A 19713-nucleotide genomic window follows, 5' to 3' on the forward strand; every position below is an offset into this window, starting at 1 on the left:
AATCATTTCTCATTTCAATAAGTGATATTGCTAAAACATTAGGGGTGCTGTCTTTATCCATGACTGTCATAGAAAACACTCCTGTTACATTATTTGCCAAGATGCTCACAATTGGCAATCATGTAACTAGCACTAAGCTAGTTATTTTCAGTGATGCCGTTTGTGTCCCCAGCTGAAAGTTGAATTAGACTGAATGTCTGCATAAAGTGAAAGACAAAGACCTTTAGAGAGGTATAGTTACAATATTTTTAAAGGAGTGTATTTTTCCAGGTAACAGGCTAAACAGCACAGTTTGGTTTTACATCCACACCTGCTTTAAGTACAAGACTTCACTGTCAATAAGACATACTGTACGTTCTATGGAGGTTTGCTAAGGAGGTTCTCTTAAATATTCATAAAAATGACTTTGGCAGGTCTTGGTCTTTTACTTTAACCATCCATAACACAATGCTTGTATGTACTTTAATGAGACTGGGTCCCAGGACAAAGAGACTTGACTCAAATCTGGGTCCCAGCCTGCAAATGTCTAAGGTCCTCTGCACACTGCATGTGGAAGCAACAAGTGTCACATCGCCAACACTCACAGCTTCAAAATACTCAGCTTGTGCTTTTCTTTGTGTATTTAAACAAATCCAAACCCTGCTGAGACTATTCTAACTTACACCAGGCTACTGACAGTGAATGGAGTCAGACTCTCTAAGCCAAAAAAAGTTGGTCAAGTTCTAGTTGTTGAAGTTCAGGTTTGGCACCACCAGGGAGTGCTCTGGCTCTGTACTTTATTTTAGGAATGAGAGGAAGAACTCAAACTCAGACTCTGCCCTGAGGAGAGACTATAGGCACAAAATGGGAGAGAGAGGATCAGAGGAAGGAAGGAAGGAAGGAAGGAAGGAAAGAAAGAAAGAAAGAAAGAAAGAAAGAAAGAAAGAAAGAAAGAAATAGTATCTATGCTCAACTACAATGCTTCATACAGTGAAGTTAGTTAGTTCTGTATGATAGTTAATGTAATAATGGATTACGTCATTTTCTCAACTGCAGCAAAATGTTTCTGAGCTACAGTTAAAGCTGCACTGGGCAAGGCCAAATGGCAGCGAGATATTACAGTTTACAAACTGTTTGAACTTCAATGCACAAAAATAATGTGACACAACATCAGTAAACTGCACACAGCATGCTCATGTTTACCAATCTGGTCTGTGATGGCTTTATGCTAAAGGATACCAAAGGGATAAGAGAGGAAAAAGATGCAACACACAACTTGTGTGTTCCGAGTGATAGCATAATCCAGTCGTATACACATTGTTCTGAATCCAAAACTTAAAATCATATTTGTCTTAATACAAGTGGAAAAAAAAATCTGCCAATGTAGTAAGATAGTTTCACTTGTTTCCAACACAAATCAACTTGTTCCAACACTAAGTCAAGTGACGTTATCTTGTTATTAGTGGAGTTATCCAACTTATTTCAAGATCTGCAGGTGAAACGCCATTTAAAACAAGAGAAATTACCTCACCCCACTGCCAGTTTCTTTCATTTGTTTTAAGCAAAATTAGATTATAACCCTCAATACCACACTAAATGACTTGTTAAGATGGATATTTTTTGCAGTGCACGTCCTATTTTTTGCAGTGCATATAAAACAACACTGTGAACTGACATGTATTGACCATTAAGAATAGGTTTGATGCTAACCACTGTGAAAGACACAGCGAACGCACAGGCAAACATATAGAAGTACACACACGCACACCTGGCCTCCTTGGGCAGTGGTGGGAGGTCAGCATGGGGGCAAAGATATGCACATACTCAAAGCAATTGACTGAAAGGAGTCGACATGTAGGCACTCAGAGGAATTTGGCATGCAGGCTTGACATGCACACATGTATATATGTTCAGACAGAAAGGGGGCTGCATGAGAAAATCCTACGCACGTTATGGTGGAAAATGTACAGAGAGAGAGCCGCTGACATGCCGGACGCATACTGGGTTCATGTTGGAGAATACAGGAAATGGCTTAATAGGCATAGACAGATCCTATGGAATATATATGAAAAACAGTAGCTTGTGTGGGGATTTGTGCTGACATGTGACTTGCTAGGTTGCATGCACATACACACAGAAAAGTTTGGGGGCAGAGATGCTGGCTCTGATGGCTTTGATGTGTGTCAAAACCTGAAGTGGGAGGGAGGAATGGAGACAGGGAGGAAGGGAGGAAGGAAAGAAGGAAGGAAGGAAGAGCGAGAGAAAGACATCGAGAGAGGGGGTCAGAGAAAAAGGGAGAGAGAGAACATCGAACAATGCAATCACAGTTTGGCTTTGTTTGCCTTCTCTCTCTCCCTCCTTGCCTGTTGTTACATATAGAAATATCTTTGTCTTTGCCTGTCATTGTCAAACTTGTCAGTCTGAATTGTGCAGCAGATGAGACGGAAGGTATAGGGGAAAATATACAAAAAGGTGGTTACAATCCAGCAGTATGCGTGTCTGTGTGTGTGTGTGTGTGTGTGTGTGTGTGTGTGTGTGTACATGGGAGGCTTTCTTTAGCTCTAGTTAAATGCAGTGGAACCTGTGTGTTGTTTCAACAAAGGACTACAATGGTAATAGCTCCTTATGTTGCTTGTTTTATTTACTTATTGTTTTAGGTATGTATTCCCCTTGTGTGCATTTTGTGAGCTGAGTATTACATATCTATGAATCAATATCATATCATATATATATGTCAATAATGTGTAATGACAATCAGCTCTAGGTGACAGACCCTATAGGGAATAGGTTGGTAAGTTATGGTTTGGGGGTACAGTCAAAAGCAATTAACACATCAAAGTGAAATAGATTGCACATCAGTATGGTGCAGAACTAGTTAGATATGTTAGATAGATAGGTATTAGGGCATGGTGCATTATAAATCAGTTAGCACACTGCAGTGAAGTGCATCATAGCTGGTAAACTATAAACTGTATGGTGCAATAATTCCTATGAATCTCTCTCTCTTTCTCTCTGTTTTGGCATGTGTTTGTGTGTATGTGGTGGATGGTTATGGAATATTCTTATGTAATAGGGAGTTGTTACATTGTACGGAAATTCTCATGCTATTCCATGGCTTCAGATCCTTCCTAATTGATCTTTGCACGTGTATGTGTGTAAGTGCGTACATGTATGTGTGTACTAGCATTTCTGTCTGTGTGAGTTTTTGTGTGCTGTACCTGTGTGTATGGTGACGAGAAAGTGTGTGTGTGTGTGTGTGTGTGTGTGTGTGTGTGTGTGTGTGTGTGTGTGTGCGTGTGCGTGTGCGTGCATGTGCGTGTGTGTGAGAGTCAGACAGGCTCAGAAAGCGTTCTAGAACATTACCTCATCAAGTCGACCTCCGATTGGTACACGGCCTGGCCGTTGCTATGGTGATAGCTAGCCTTTTTTAGCCGGTTGGTTCTGCCATGCCCACACAGTGTTCAGTGTGTTGGCCCAGTGACTGTGTGTGTCTGTGTGTGTCTGTGTGTGTCTGTGTGTGTGTGTGTCTGTGTGTCTGTGTGTTTGTGTGTGTCTGTTTCTTGTGTGATTGTGCATGAGTGTGCATATGTGCATTTTGGTTACTGCTTGTTTTTTTTTTGTGTGCGTGTGTGTGTGTGTGTGCGTGTGTGTGTGTGTGTGTGTGTGTGTGTGTGTGTGTTTTGCTCCAGTTAGAGCAAGGATGTGTACGGTGATTACATGCATACTGCAGACACACGCATGTACTCACGCACGCACACACGCACACACACACACACACACTGTGCCAACTTTTCTGGCACAGAGTGGGCAGACTGTTTTGGAAACGATGACTCATGCTGGCAATATCTCAGACTGTACCAGAAATACTGTGTTCTGACACAAACTGTACACTCACAGAAATGCACCGACATACATACAGTACATACCTACATACATACACACACATAAATACATACATGCATACATGATTATACAACCAAACTTATGAAGACGCACTGCACCTTATTCCCCTCTACCCTCTCTCTCTCTCTCTCTCTCTCTCTCTCTCTCCTCTCTCTCCCTCCCTCCCTCTCTCTCTCTCTCTCTCTCTCTCTCTCTCTCTCCCTCTCTCTCTCTCTCTCTCTCTCTCTCTCTCTCTCTCTCTCTCTCTCTCTCTCTGTCTCTCTCTCCTCTCTCTCGTACATACACACAAACTCCAATCATTTATTTGTTGTGAAATAATTTCTCAGACTTTCTCAGACATAAAGACATTCTCCTTGTTTACCTTCTTATTCTTCATCTCTCTCTCTCTCTCCTCCAGCCCCTCGTGTCTCCCTCTCTCCTCACAACTCCACCTATTAGTTTGAAATGCCGTGCAGATAGATGGAGACACAGACATTTTCGTCCTGTCCTCCCTTCCTCTCCTCCTCCCATCCAATCCTCTGTTCCTTTAACTGCTACCTGCTAACAAGCCAGATATAGACATACACTCTCTCTGTCTCCAACCCTAGAACCATTAAATAATCTTTATTTCACCGCACCTCCTTTATGTACTCTTCCATCTCACTCTCTCTCTCTCTCTCGCTCTGCCTCTCGCACTCTGTTTCTCTCCCTTTCTCATCTTCTATCTCTTTCTCTCTCCCTTTTTTATTCACTCATTCATCACCATCCCTTTTTCCCCTCCCTACCTCGGTGACAGGACCCGCTGAGTTCAGCAAAACACAAATTAAAAGCGCTCCTCTCTTCCATCCCTCCGCCACCTCTTCATTCTTCCTCCCATCCATCCCTCCATCCCTCCGTCCTTCCATCCCTCCGTCTGTCCGTCCCCGCTCCCCTATTGGTTAGAGGTGATGTCATCATCTTCCTCTGGCGCCCGTCAATAACCTATTAGAAGCCGGCATTTTTACAGTCAGCTGGGGAGCAAAGAAGCACATTCAAGCACACGCACGCTCGAGCGCGCACGCTCCCGCACACACACACACACACACACACACTTATGCAGCCCTATCTGTTTCCACCTCACGTCTTTTGTGTGTGTGAGTTTGTGTGTGTGTGTGAGAGTGTGTGTGCGTGGTTTAATGGAGTCATTTGGTAAAGCTGTGAGATTGCCAATCAGCGGTGCTTTGTCACCAAATGGCAGCGAATTCCAAGTAATGCAGTGAAAAGGAAAATGTCTGGAATGTGCGACGTCTTTTTCACTCCTCAGCAACCGCCAGTGCCATTTATTTGTTCCTGGTGATCGTATCACTTTGTTCATCTGGAAGAGCAAAGAGGATGTAGAGGTGTTGTGTGGATGTAGATTGTGTCTGTGTGTGTGTGCATGTATTAATGAAATAATGACAGTAGGCATCAGTTTTTTTTATCTCTGTGGCATTTGCAGCACACTTTTGTAAACACAAGGGTTCGACCAATTGAAATTGCCAATTTTCTGTGCCAATATTCAAAATCTTTAAATTTGGACCATTTCCATGCCAAAAAATTACAATGATTCAGAGTTTCCCCCAGAGTTTCATTGTTGGCAGGGTGAAAAAGCCTCTGAAACAGCATTTAGACCATGAGACACGAAAGCTCTTCATTGAAAACTGGGCTATTAATAATAATAATGATAACATATTCTTACATACTTGTGTGGAATCGTCGCATTAGAATCAGTTCAGATCAAGGGCTTCCCATAGACAACCAGTGTAGTATTGATCAACTATACAATAAATACATAATCAAACAAACAACATCATATCCAATATATCCGAGGCGGACCACGTACACCGGCAGATATTAGATTTTTAATAAATGGCCAATATCAGCCCCATATATTGACAAACCAATATATCAGTCTAACCCTAGTAAATACAGAAATGTACATAACCCACGCACGGATATAAAATCCAACATAACTCTTTCCGACTCCTTCCTCCCGCTGCTCCGGCTCTCCTCCTCCCAGCAGAAAGAACAGGGTTACAGCGTCCGAATCGATGATGTCATCTCTAGCACAGCGCTGGTGTGTTGTGTGATGACACGGCAGGACTGTACGCAGCCTGACACACACTCTCTCTCTCTGTTTATTTCTGCTTATTTATGTAGTTATGTATGTACGTATGTGTGTGTGTTTGTATGTGGAGCAATCTGTGATCTCGATCTGCGTTTGCATCTACAGCACTTGTCTGTCTCTCTGTCTGGATACCTAGCGTATACCTGTCTCTCCGTTTCTGTCTCCTCTTTCCCTCTCGCTCGGTCTCTCCGTCTCTGTACGCCCACTTCCTACCCTAGATTCTAGTCTGTGCCATATGTTGCTCTGTAACATGAATGACTAAAGCGATACCCGTGGATAGACCGTCTGTTAGACACACAGAGAGAAAGACAGAGAGAGAGAGAGAGAGAGAGAGAGAGAGACAGACAGGGAGCTCTGTTTATTTTATTCCCTTTTGTCATCTCTCGTTTTTCTTTTCTCTTTTTCTCCTTTTGCTTGCCTCTCTCTCTCTCCCTCTCTCCACTCACCATCACCCTCAGCCTTCTCTGTTTACCTCAACCCTCACCGGCCAATTCGTCAAAGTCAACACCTCTGACCCTCACACACACACACACACACACACACACACACACACACACACACACACACGTAATAACACAGGCAGACACATGTATGCACCGATATTGAAATCCATGCTGCTGCACACACTCATAGTGCTGTAATCACATGGTCATACTCTCAGTTGAGACTGTCCTGACATCCTCCCACACACACACACACACACACACACACACACTACACCGATATGACCCCTGGATTTTGCAAATCATCAAGCCTGAAGTCACCAGCACACAGGTCCCTTTTGTTCATGCATCTCATGCACTGCAACTGGCATAGATGTACATTACTCTATATAGATCAATGGGAGGACAGTCAGAGAGTTCATGTGGGAACATGAACCAATTCATCCCAAAGATAAATCTTAATGTAATCTTGAGGTAATGCAATCAAGAGGCAAAACCTGGTGCTGCTGTGTTGACAATCAACTTAGAAAACGTAAGCATATTTTGTCTAATGGGTTTCAGAAGTGAAGACTCTTGATGCAGCAGCAGGAGTCTTTGCACTTTGACCTCACACACTCCCTTGTGTCAGCTGGAGAATGACAGTAATGTTGGGAGCTGATATTAGATGGGAGGCTGTCCGAAATTGACATATGTGAAATGAAAAATTAAAAGTAAGATAAAAAAAAAAAAAAAAGTATGTATGTTAATATATATAGCGTTTGTGAGACTGACAGTGCAAACTAAAACACAACTCTTTCTGAGAAGTATGCTTTTGATAGCTGGAGGCCTTATTCATTATTTGGGTTGATTTATCCTTTAATGCTTATTCTCTCTCAACTATTATTGAATTTTGTTCTTTTGATGAACTGTCTATTGAACAAGCCAAGTTCAGTGATTTTTTTTGTTCTCAAAATACAAGATTCTATGCTAGATTCTATTCTCTCAATGTATCTTTCTCTGTGTTTCTGTCTCTCTCTTCTGATTTCTCTTTTCTCTCTCTGTTCTGTCTGTCTGTTTTAGTATTTCTGCGTCTCTCTCTCTCTGTCTTTTACTTTTTCTCTCTCTCGCTCCTCCTCTGCCTCTCTGTCCTCCTGTTGCATCTATCTGAGTCTGTGTTGTGATATCAGGGTGTGTGAGGAGAATGCCAAGGACAGATGGGTAGACAGAGAGGTGAGCAGGTTCATACAGACACATTCTCACACATGCACACGCGAGCACACACACACACACATGCATAGAGACACACATACACTAGCAGACATGCGCATTCACACAGTAGCAGTGATATACAGTGCTGGGAAATGCTTGGCTGTATTCAATATATTCACACTGTAAGTTCAATGGGTTCAGACCGAGTCTTGATTGTCACCCCGGGGGAGAAACACACACACACACACACACACACACACACACACACACACACACACACACACACACGCACGCACACACACACGCACACACATATGCACAGCTGAACCCTGCACCCTTAGTCCTGTGGTCAGTCAGGAATGAGTCTGGTCATGTCACTATTTCCTTCTCTTTCTTTTCTTTCTCTTTCTTCTCTCTTTTTCTCCTCCCTTCCTTCTCCCTCTTTCCTGTCTCCCTTCTTTCTATCTATCACTGTCTTGTTTGTCTCTTTCTTTATTTATCTCTCGCGCTCTTTCTCTCTCTCTCCCTCTATATCTCTCTCTCTCTGAGAGCGTTGGTTAACAAGAAGTGGCCAATTATAAAAACAAGCCCCCCTTGAGAATGCAAGCAATGTATATGTGTGCAGACTTAGACACACTCACGTGCAGTACTGTACACACACACACACACACACACACACAGAGGGAAACTTTGATGTCTAGTCTCATCTCATATCCACCCACTCAGCAAGTGACAAAGCAACCCAATAGTCTCCACAGCAAGGCCAAGTGGGTCGTGCTAGAGCCAATGCCAGCTTGAAATGGAATCAAAAGCACTATCAGTTTACTTGAAACTGTTGCCAAGCTGGCAAACCATCTCTTTTGGCGCCAAGATGCAAAACAAGCATGGTATATTTTATTTTGTAAGTCATTGTGAGTACTTTTTTGGCCCTGCAGTTCTAATATACGGAGATGATATGGAGGCCTTCAGGACATAATCATAACAACAGGCCTGTTGCTTTCTTTGTATCGCCAGAATCCATATTCTGTATGGTTAAATTTGCAGTAGGCAAACTTCCAGAGAAAGCGCCAGGGCAGTGTGGGAGGTTTGTGGTAAGAGAAATTCTCTTTGTGGTCAAACACGCCTTTGTGATTTCGCGATCAGTAGAGAGATCGCCCCGATGCCCCACGCCCCGCAGGAGAGTATTTTCATGGAAAACATTCCCGAGGAGCGGCCTGCGGAAGTGGGAAGCCAAACGCCGCTCATATAGAAATACAGAACTTTAGAAAGCCCATATAAAACACACATATCTAGTTACTGTGTTACTCTTCTCCTATAGTGCCGCTCACAGCTCCATAATAGCCGGGTATAACTGACAGCTTCTTTGATCCCAGCCGTTCTGTCTGTCTGGTGCAGTCGGTAAATACAGGCAGCGCTGGTATACATACAGTACAGTCCATAGTATGTCTAGAGGACATCTGTAGTCAACAAGGTCTGTACAGTGTGTCTCTTCAGTCCTGTGTACCACCTGCTCTGCCGCCCCCACACCTCCTCCTAGCATCTGACTCCAATGTGTCTGTGCTCGTCATAATGTGCTCAACAGTTGAAGTGGCAACACCCTGCTGTGTGTCAGTATGTACTGTATGTAAACCCCAACCCCCTGCTACTACTCCCCCGGCCTGGTAATGTACAGTAAGTAAGAATGTCTTCTTATGGCGAAAGCTCACAGAGTGCAATTTTCAGGTAATTTCTGTCACACAATCGAGCTCTATGGTGTGAAGTCAGCGTCGCTCCAAACAGGATTCAGGCTGTTTTCCCCAAACTGTTGCTGCAGTCGCTCAGTGGATCGCTAAAATGATTTTTACTCCCATGTAGATGTGAGCTTTCAGTGTTCGACCACCTGCCTGGTTAAAATATGAGTAGAAAGATTCAGTGGATTCCATTGGCAGTGCATCGATTTACCTGTCTTTCTGTCTCTCAATTCAATAACTATATTGGAATGATATGTTCAACAGAAACCATATTGCTGAAGCAGTATATAAAATGGATACATCAATTTTCATTTTATATTCAAACCATATTGAAATGATACATTTTTTGGCTCAAAAAATAATGTACTATGCAGTAGTACATAATCACCAAGATCTACATTGAAAACTGTTCCAAGATTTCTCTCTCTCTCTCTCTGTCTCTCTGTGTCTCTCTGTGTGTCTCTCTCTCTTCCTCTCTCTCTCTGTCCCTGGGTGTGGTTGTTAATGCTGGGTGGATATGAGCAGCAGGGGAGGCTACTCAGGCTGAACCCAGTCAAGAGGCACCCACTCTGGCCTTTGATCTCCTAATGGAGGGAGTCACAGCAAGCCAGGCTGGAAAAACTCTGAGGCAAATCGCATCCAAATTCATCACAGTGAGAGAGAGAGAGAGAGAGAAAGAGAGAGAGGGAGAGGGAGAGTTAGAGGGAGGGAGGGTGAGAGAGAGACAGAGAGAAAGCTGTGAAAGTGTGAAATCTGCTGCGGATCCGTTCCCATTTAAGCCATGCACAGTGCACAGATAGGAGTTCTTAGGAGCAAGAACACACACAAGAAAACACACTCACATTACATATAAAACACACACTCACAAAATCATTCTTGTAGGCATATTGACATAAAGGCAGTCAAACACTCCTACACAAACACACATAAATCCAAGGTGTCGGCAGGTCCTTAGAAAGTTTTCGTAAGTTTTAAACTGGATTATGCCAATACCACGGCATCGAATGTCTTTAATATAGTCAAATATTACCTTTTAGTTTTAAATACAGTTTCAGAGGTCTTAAAAAATCGCCCTGGTTGCGCAGATATACAATGTATTCTGATGCTGTTTATTATGTGAAATTGTTTTAATTGGCATTAAAATGGTCTTGAAAAGTCTTAAATTTAACTTGCAGAAACCTGTAATCACCCTGAAACCAAATACACCTGCATTCTACCATATACATAACCACACACACACACACACACACACACACACACACACACACAGCCCTGCACCCGCCAGTCACACACGGTTGCTGATTCATATTCAGCTTCACACATGGAGACAAACCTGTACACACACATACATACAGTATATAAATACTGTATAAATACATAAAGACGAACATGCATACACACATTCACACATACACCCAATCACACATACACCCAGTAAAGAGCCCACATGCATTCTGTATGAGATAGGTGGAAAATAGAAAAAAACTAAAATGGCCATGTTGCTGTCTAGTTGGAATTAGTGGATAAACACTTTAATGGTATTTCAGCTTTACTGCACAGTATGCAGTAGAGAGAGGCAGGGAAGACGGGAACAGAGACAGAGGATGACATTCAGCATAGGTCATGATTCACACCGATTGCTCCACAAGAACACGCTACACCCATGAAAGCTTTCAAACTATTTTTCAATAAATGGATGAGTGAAACTGGGGAGAAACACTCTCACACTTTCCACAACAGTGTGTGTTGCTGTTAATCCATGTTGTGTTGACAGTGACACAACCTTTTTTTAAAAAGTTGATTTGGGAGCTTCCCATGGTCTGCTGATTATTGCTCACTGTCCTCATATGGCTTTGATTTGTGATGATCTTTTAAAATAGATGAGTGCATCACACGCAAAATGCAAAGTCTGTCACCTCTGATATCTGTCACAGCTCTAAACGTGTGTGTGTGTGTGTGTGTGTGTATGTGTGTGTGAGCGCCTGTGTACCTACACATGCATAAACATATGCTCCACTTAGTCCTGAGAGTCGCCTCTGATAACCTTGAGTCATACGACCAAGACCTGCTGAATTTTTCCCCTCTTTCCCTCTCTTTCTGTCTCGCTCAATAAATGTTTTCTTTCTTTCTTTCTTTCTTTCTTTCTTGCTTGCTTTCTTGCTTTCTTGCTTTCTTGCTTTCTTGCTTTCTTTCTTTCCCTGACACTGTGTCTTTATCTGTCTTGAACACATAGACAGACATGCACACACACACACAGACACACACACAGACACACACACACACACACACACACACACACACACACAAACAAGCAAAGAGAGATTTTCTCAGCGTCTGACCCTCTCTTTTTATCTATTAGGAATGTATGAACCTTCCTATGTCTCTTCCTGAATCGGCGAACCCATGACCCTTCTGAGTGTGTGTGTGTGTGTGTGTGTGTGTGTGTGTGTGTGTGTGTGTGTGTTCGTGTGTGTGTGTACGTGTTTGCTTGTTGTGCTGTTTGTTTATGAGGAGATACAACAGGCCCTTAGCAGGAGACTGATATTTTCACTGTGTGTGAAAGAGAGAAAGAGAGACACTTAGCGAGTGAGGGAGAAAGAGAGGGCGAGTGAGAGAGAAGAGAGAAAGAGAGAGAGAGAGAGGGAGAGAGAGGGAGAGAGAGAGAGTTGAGAAATTAAGATGAGTAAATTCAATAATAGGCACAATGTAGTTTTGTTGTTGATCCATTTAGAGACAGCGACTCCACTGTGCCTCTCCACTCTGGTTTAAACTTGATCATCTACACTACCTTTTAACCCAAACCATACAGTCAAATCCCACCAGCCCTTATTCTCTTTTTTTTATTTTAGATATATTACTCCTGCTATCAAACTAAAATGGACTTGCTTAATAGCTCCCAGTGCCTCCCGGTGGGGTTTCAACAGTGCGGTTACTTTTACATTACATAAACTAAGGTTTACAATATTCATACTCACACGTTTCATCTTCTCTGGTAAAATAGGTTTCCACCAAGCTTGCAGATGATAGTTTTCTGCAGTTCCATGTCCGCGGGATGGAGGATGCCTTCTTTTTTTAAATTATCTTTTCTTCATCTTTGTTCTGTTGGCTTTCATTTGGTCAGAAATTAGGAGGTGCGCTTGTTACACTATCACTTCCCTCAAGCCTCATGTCTCTGCATACATAAACAAACACACATGGCGGCTACTCGTAAAACAGACCTTCCCACATTTGCAGCAATTTTGTGACTATTGTACAACCGACCAGTTGTTCACCTGCAGCCTCTCTGGCTCATCTGGTAGAGACGATATGGGCAAATCTAAACCTTCACACAGACCTCTACCAGTGTATCATTTCTACCGGTAAACCGCCCAGCTCTAGCTATAACTTTTCTATGTGAACACCAGACATTTATGTAAGTTAACAGGCAAACAGTGAGCTGACAAAACAACTTCATCACACCGGTATTCTCCTTTAATTTCAGTTCCATTATGTCAGGTTATGTATCAATCAGATCCTTTTAAGACCCCTTTTTTAATTTGTGGAAATATTGTAATCCAATATGGTAAACATAAGATTTTTGACATTTGGTTATGGAAATAATTATTTCAGATGGGAACAGTGCACAGGCTTCAGAAAAAAACTGCTGCCATGGGAATGTTCAGTCCAGTAACACTTACCATGTTAACACATCAGCTGTTTCTTTCACAAGAACCTTGCCATTGTTCATTTCCATGAGAACCACATCAGAAGTGGCAGCTATGTTGCTGTGTGCCACCTAAGCAGCCCTCCATCAATGTAGATGTGAATGGGAATGCCTGTTCCATTCAGGTTCTTTGACCGCCTGTTCTCCCTATATGAATCTCCAACTCCCTCTGCTTATCTCCATTAGTTTAATCACTGCTATTGGATTAGCCTGGGCCAACTTTTCCATGAAACCATTGGATTGCATTGCGTTCTCCCCCCCCCCCTCCAGTTTGCGCAAATCTACATGTTTCCTCGGAAAATTGCTTGTTCAACTCAATCAGGGCGCTCTAATACTGGGGGAGAGCAGATGATCACACAGCTTTTGTAGAGTAATGAGATTCTTATTGGAATGCTGCTGCAAGGGCGCACAAACACACACACAAACACACACACAAACACACAGCACTGCACTCACACACAATGCACAGAGAGAAACACAAGGTTTTGTATATTGCATTAAAGTACAGCGTTATCCGATTAAACCATATTGCCGTCATTGATTACTTCATCGGGTATGAATAGGGGATTGATTTTTGTTTCGTTTTTTTTTTTTTTTTCTTGTCCTTCAAATTTCTCTGTGGCTCCAGTTCAAGTTTAGCAAGAGCATGTCTCTCCACTTTGTCAGTTCTTCATGTTACGGCCTTGGACAGCTTAGTACAGGGCATCCTTCAGTTCATCAGTAACTGGGTCCTTCACTGGGTTATCCAGCCACTTTTACGTCTATGATATAACTGACATATACTGTACCTGTTCATTCTGATTCAAGATAACGGGAGTACTCTCAGTGTTCCATATTTTAATGCCTGGCTCCAGCGATCTCAACAACAATTTGAAAACTTTGCAAACAGGCCTTGCATTTTGTCTTGCGTTGCATATTGGAAAAGAGTTACAGCACAGCCGTTGGCACCGTGTCAGACTGTAATTTGACAGCCTTGACCGGCTTAATACGCAGCATCCTCTAATAGAGAGCCGGTCCAAATAGTGAAACGTTTTTCACTGCTTGGAGTTGCTCGGAGAAACAGGAGGTGAAGATGAGCCAACCATCTGCTGAGGTAAATCAAGTACACAGTTCTTAATTTAATGTTACTGACCTTGGCCAACTTTGCAAGAGGCATCATTTAATACCTGTGCATCCTTCAGCGGGTTGTTTAGAAACACATATCATAACTGTAGAGTCTGATTTAAGTATGCACATTTTTCCAACCTTTACCCCACAGAGTAGCATCTGTATGTGTGTGTGTGTGTGTGTTTGTCCCAGCTCTTGACTCTTTTATGATCACAAATGGAGACTAAATTGTCCAATTTCATAGGAATAATGTGATTTTAGGTGGGGTTTTCACTTGAACTCCCTACAGTGTTCTGGGTCCTCAGGGTCAGTACAGGACTCCACTAATCCGACCTCACAAGTTAGGAAAAACAACATACACACACTATTTACATGCCTCTCCCACCGATGCCCTCACACACACGCACATGCACATATTCGAATGCAGACAGAGATAAACACATATATGCACACACACACATTCTGCACTCCCCACCACACACTCTTATCCAAGCCCGTCAACTAGGCTGTCAATTGGATTCTGTGGAAGATGCAGCAATCCAATAAAGGCTCTGCTCTGGACTATTGACCCATCTCTAGTCCATTCATTCATTCATCCATCCATCCATTCATTCATCTACCTATCTGTACACTGATCCATAGCCAATCTCAGACAAAGCCTTGATTAGCCGTCTGACTGATGGGGTGGGGTGGGGAAATTGGTCTCTGTGTGTGTGTGTGTGTGTGGGTGTGCGTGTGCGCGTGGTTGTGTGCTGGCTTACGACCAGTGACACAGCTATGGATGCGAGCAGAACGAGGAAGAGGAGAGAGCGGAGGAGAGGAAGAAAGATGAGGAGAAAACGAGGAGAAAAATAAGAAGCGAGGAGTTAATGGAGAGAGAAATCAAGACGGTGAAGTAGGAAGAGAAGGAGGAAGACAGATCGAGGGTGAAGATGAGTCGAAGACAGTCCTTTGGGAGGGTGATTAGAAAAATAACCCTACCTACACCTGTCAATATATCAGCCAGTCAGGTGCACCAGTACTCAGACATGTACAGGAAGAGATGATCAATACTGGCGTGTTTGCGTGTGTGTGTGTGTGTGTGTGTGTGTTTGGTATTTTTTTCTTTGCGTGTTTCTTCATGGCTGTGTACTTGTCCGGGGCTGTTTGTCTGTTTGTATGCATCCAGGGTGTGATCTGTCTTGAAATCACATTGGTTAAATGCTAAGCTGGGCAAACAAATGTGATTTGAGCCTGCAAAGCTTATCAGTCTTCCGGCTGTGCCTCTGTGCATATGTGTGTGTGTGTGTGTGTGTGTGTGATAGAGTATGATGATACACACTGGTGTTGCTGGAGGTCAATGTCATTCCAGTTCTCCCCAGAGCAGGATTGGATTAAAGCAGCAGCAATCAGAGTTGAAAAATGGCTCTTAATGTGTACAGGCCAATGGAAATGACCTCAAATTCTGACAGCCGCGTCTCGATCCAGACTGCAACACTAGACAGATGTGTTCCCATCATTTCCTCTTCTCTCTCTTTTTATCTGTATCACCGAATCTCTCGCTCAGACCCCCTTTACACGTGGCATTAACATTCGTTCCGGGTGATTGGAATTTAATCGGATCGTGCAAAATCGCATTCAAGTGTGCAATAAATGTTCCCGAGATGCACTCAGATCACTTCTGGAGGTGGTCAGAGATGCATTTTGCCACATTAACAGCACAACGAATGTGAATGCAAGTGTCTCCAATCCACATGTAGGAGCTAGGTAAGCGGAAATACACTTTTGAGTATGTATCCCATGTGTACAACCAGGCAGCAGGCAGTAACATACTTGTCAAAAACGGATTGTCAGGATACTCTTGGACGGAGGACAAGACGTGTGTGAATGTCGCGTTCTCACTTGATTCTCTCTCATGCCCGGTCGCTGTCCCGTCCCTCGGCACAGACACTTGACCCGGGTGGAAGTGGGCTCGACACGCCGCTGGCTCTGAACTCCATTTGTTCTGGCGTGGGGGAGCGTCGCATTAGCGCCGCCGTGGGAGCTAATCCTTTCTGCTGCAGATTAAACAGCTGGTTTTTATTTGGGATGCCACATCTCCGCTCTCCTCTGAGAATGAGCGGAGGGCAGGGCGCAAGGGAGGAGAGGAGAGCGGAAGAGTTAGAGCTTGGGAGAGGGATGAGTAGAGAGAAAATTGGTTGGGTGGAGGGGGGCTGTGTGACGTGGGGGAAAGGGGGTATTGTGCGGTACTTTCATGGATTCTGTACAGCCAGTGGAGCAGAAATTGGGCAGCCAGAAAGAAAGAAAAAAGAAAGAAAGAAAGAGAGGAGGGGAGGGTGTGACATAACATGAGAGGAAAATGGAGAGAGCAAGAGGATGGGCTGGGAACCCTGCGGAGAGACTAGAAGGGCGAGAGAGAAATGTGAGAGAGAGAAAGAGAGAGAGAGAGAGAGAGGATGAAGACTTAAGATAGAGAGAGGGAGAGAGGAAGAGAATTGATCTGGGTATTTCTCATTCCCAATCCCCCAGAGAGAGGTGTAATGATGTGGCGTTGGCTGTGGCCCCGGAGTCAGAGTGTGTTTCATTAGGTGTGATTAGACCAGGCCTGCTGACTGAGGCCTGTCCTGCTGGCTGGCACACCTCACCTCACCCCTCTCTTACATAACACCCTGGAGCAGGGCCTCTTCAGCTTTTACAGTGTGGGACCCAGCGTGAGTCACTTTAGTCTCACCCTGGGACAGGGTGTAGGGTTAGGCTAGGGTTGCCTTTGTCAGCTTGCATAAAATTCACATTCACTACTGTACATTTTTATGAAATCTTATTTATGTACAGATTAAGTTTGTCTTGCACTTCACACCGGGAAATCAGCGAAGGGGAAGTCTATTTGTATCCTGCTCCTCTCCCACCACCCTTTGAAGTTGAATTTTAAGTGTTATTTCATTTTATTCAACATTATTATATTTTTAATCAAATAAATCCTTGGGCTGCTATCAGCAATGTCCACAAATTTTGGTATTGTGACACTGCTGTCACAACTGTACTGCTATAAAAATGGACTTGACATTACATTACAAGTCTATCACAGATTCACTTCAGGCTCAGTATTACAACTATATGCCAACTCTATATGCCAAGCTCAGTGTTGCACCACTGTACCACAGGCCCACATGTGGTCTAATGACACAGACATAATGCATCGTCAAGACTGTAATGTCAACATTATCACTAGCCATTATTCTTTTAACATTATTACAAATACAATGTTAACATCATAACTAACTCATGACTAGCCACTACATTGTCAAGCCTGACCTGTTTTATTGGAAGCAGTGTTATGCAGACATAAATATTGTCAGACCAATTTTACTGTGTCCATCTGCAACCAACTCAATGAACATCATAACTAGCCACTATTGCACAATGTTCCATTCCCACAGTTGTGCCAGTAGAGCAAACTAATAAAACACCACCATCATTGTTGTTATTACCACCATTACAATTCCCAACCCCATAACAAATAGCACTGTCAAATTAAAATCTACTCTTCACTAGCAAAAGTATTGTACCCCCTAATACAGGATTTCCTAATCAGGGTGTTAGAGTCAAAATGGGTCACAGTTCTGTTGTGATGACCCCCCATCCCCAACCCCCCACTCCACACACACACACACACACACACAAAACAAAAGTATATTCATATCTTTTCGAGAGCCTGGGTCCAAGGGCAACACCAGATTTACTTGGTTTGGCTTCTGGGATGATGAAACCCCCCCAGACAAATCACTACACCATAACATAGGCTTCACTGCCAAGATGTGAAGAGGTCATCCATTGATATTAATGGAATTGTGGTTTACTGGCCTGTGGTGATTGGTTAAGTTTATTCAGGCATTAGTTAGAGGGGGAAATCAATGGGATTTAACAGCCGTTTTGACTCCAGAGGGTCTGGCATATGGTGCAGAGGCGGAGGTGGAGGAGCGAAGGGGGGAAGGGGGAGGATGGGAAGAGAGGAGGAGGAGGAGGTGAGTTAGGATGGGTTGGGGAAGAGGAGGAGAGGGGGCATTCGGGGAAAGGAGGAGAAGGAAGGACAGACAACGGAAGGGTGAAGAGGAAGAAGGAGCAGAAAATCTGGGGAAGTTATACATCAGGGAGGGGGAGGGGGAGGAGGAATCAGAGGAGTAGGCGTAGGAGGATAAAGAGGGAACGGGCGGGGGCGTGGGGGGGGTGAGGAGGGAGGAGGTCAAGGAGGAAGAGGAAGGAGAAAAGCTGGGGGAAGGAGAGAGAGAGAAGGTGAAGGGACCAGAACAGGAATGGGGTGGGAAGGACGAATGGTGGCGTCGGAGGAGGAGAGGAGGAAGGTTGAGGTGAGAGACGGGAGGGCAAAAAAAAAAAAAAAGTTCAATGGCGTAGCGCGGTTTGTCCTTTGCTAATCTGTGGGAACACACACGCAGACACACACGCACGCTCGCTATCTCCTGTTTAGTCTACTGGCGGATTGGTTTCGCAGATGCTCTCTGCGTGTGGGACATCTCTGCATCTTTTCTTTATCTGTGTGGTGAGTGATAGCGTTCCCCTTTCCTCCCCAGAACCAACAGACCGTGAGACCATTAACATCACCAGTGACCCAATCCCACTTTTTTTCTTTTTTTTTTGGTCATAGTCATAACCGGGAAGCCCTTGGTTTGTACTCTTTGACTTATTTGGTAACACCTTGGCGCTCTAAAACAGCCTTAGCCTCAGCCTCTCTCTCTCTCTCTCTCTCTCTCTCTCTCTCTCTCTCTCTCTCTCTCAATTCAATTCAATTAAGTGAGCTTTTTTGTCATGACGCACATGTGCACATGTTGCCAAAGCATAGATTCAAACATAAATGTGATGGATAGAAATAAAGTAAAATAAAATGAAATGAAATAAAACTGCATATTAAATAAATAGATTCTTCACATATAATATTTCTGGACAGTAACAACAATAACAGTGATGATTACAAAACAAAAAATATATAATCATAAAGTATTTGTGATACATGTGCTTACGAAGCAAAGTTAAATTAAATCCAATGAGGCTTTATATGCATGACCATATACAGTACAATATTGCCAAAGCACATTCCTAAGGTCAGATGACAGAATAAGGAAGCAATAAGAATGATTAGGCCTATAAAGAAAAAAAAACAATCACAAACAATGGGAACTAACAGCACATGGAACATCAAAGGTGATGGGAAAAAAAATAAAATAAATCTCACATCTCTCTCTTCCCCTCAGATCCCATCTCGGTGGATTTGGACCAGTATGAGGTGGGGGCTCTGGCTGATGCCCTGAGAGGCTTCCTGCAGGACCTGCCCATGCCTATCATCCCAGCCATGGTCTACAGCGAGCTGGTCTACACTGCACAAGGTACAGTGCACTTCAACACACACACACACACACACAGGTGCACTGAGATGGGACGATATATCGAAATGCAATATATCGCAATGCGAAAATGTGACAATACGTATCGTGAGACAGAAAAATGTGCTTTTCTGCTGTAGGAGAAACTTGACCAATCGCAGCC

General features: G+C 43.5%; 1 protein-coding gene across 3 annotated transcripts in view; it reads left to right on the forward strand.

Annotated features, from left to right (window-relative positions):
- Positions 1-19713, forward strand: part of pik3r3b (phosphoinositide-3-kinase, regulatory subunit 3b (gamma)) — a 170836-nt gene that overhangs the window by 56119 nt on the left and 95004 nt on the right. For all 3 annotated transcript variants that reach the window (XM_071546146.1, XM_071546147.1, XM_071546145.1), the window contains one exon: positions 19422-19553. In XM_071546146.1, coding sequence (XP_071402247.1) covers positions 19422-19553 — 132 coding nt within the window. The remainder of the gene's footprint in view (positions 1-19421; positions 19554-19713) is intronic.

Source organism: Centroberyx affinis, unplaced genomic scaffold (genome assembly GCF_046629955.1).
Source record: "Centroberyx affinis isolate AG114_WGS23_722 - 3 ecotype Tasmania unplaced genomic scaffold, CSIRO-AGI_Caff_v1 ptg005145l_1, whole genome shotgun sequence".
Lineage (NCBI taxonomy): Eukaryota > Metazoa > Chordata > Actinopteri > Beryciformes > Berycidae > Centroberyx > Centroberyx affinis.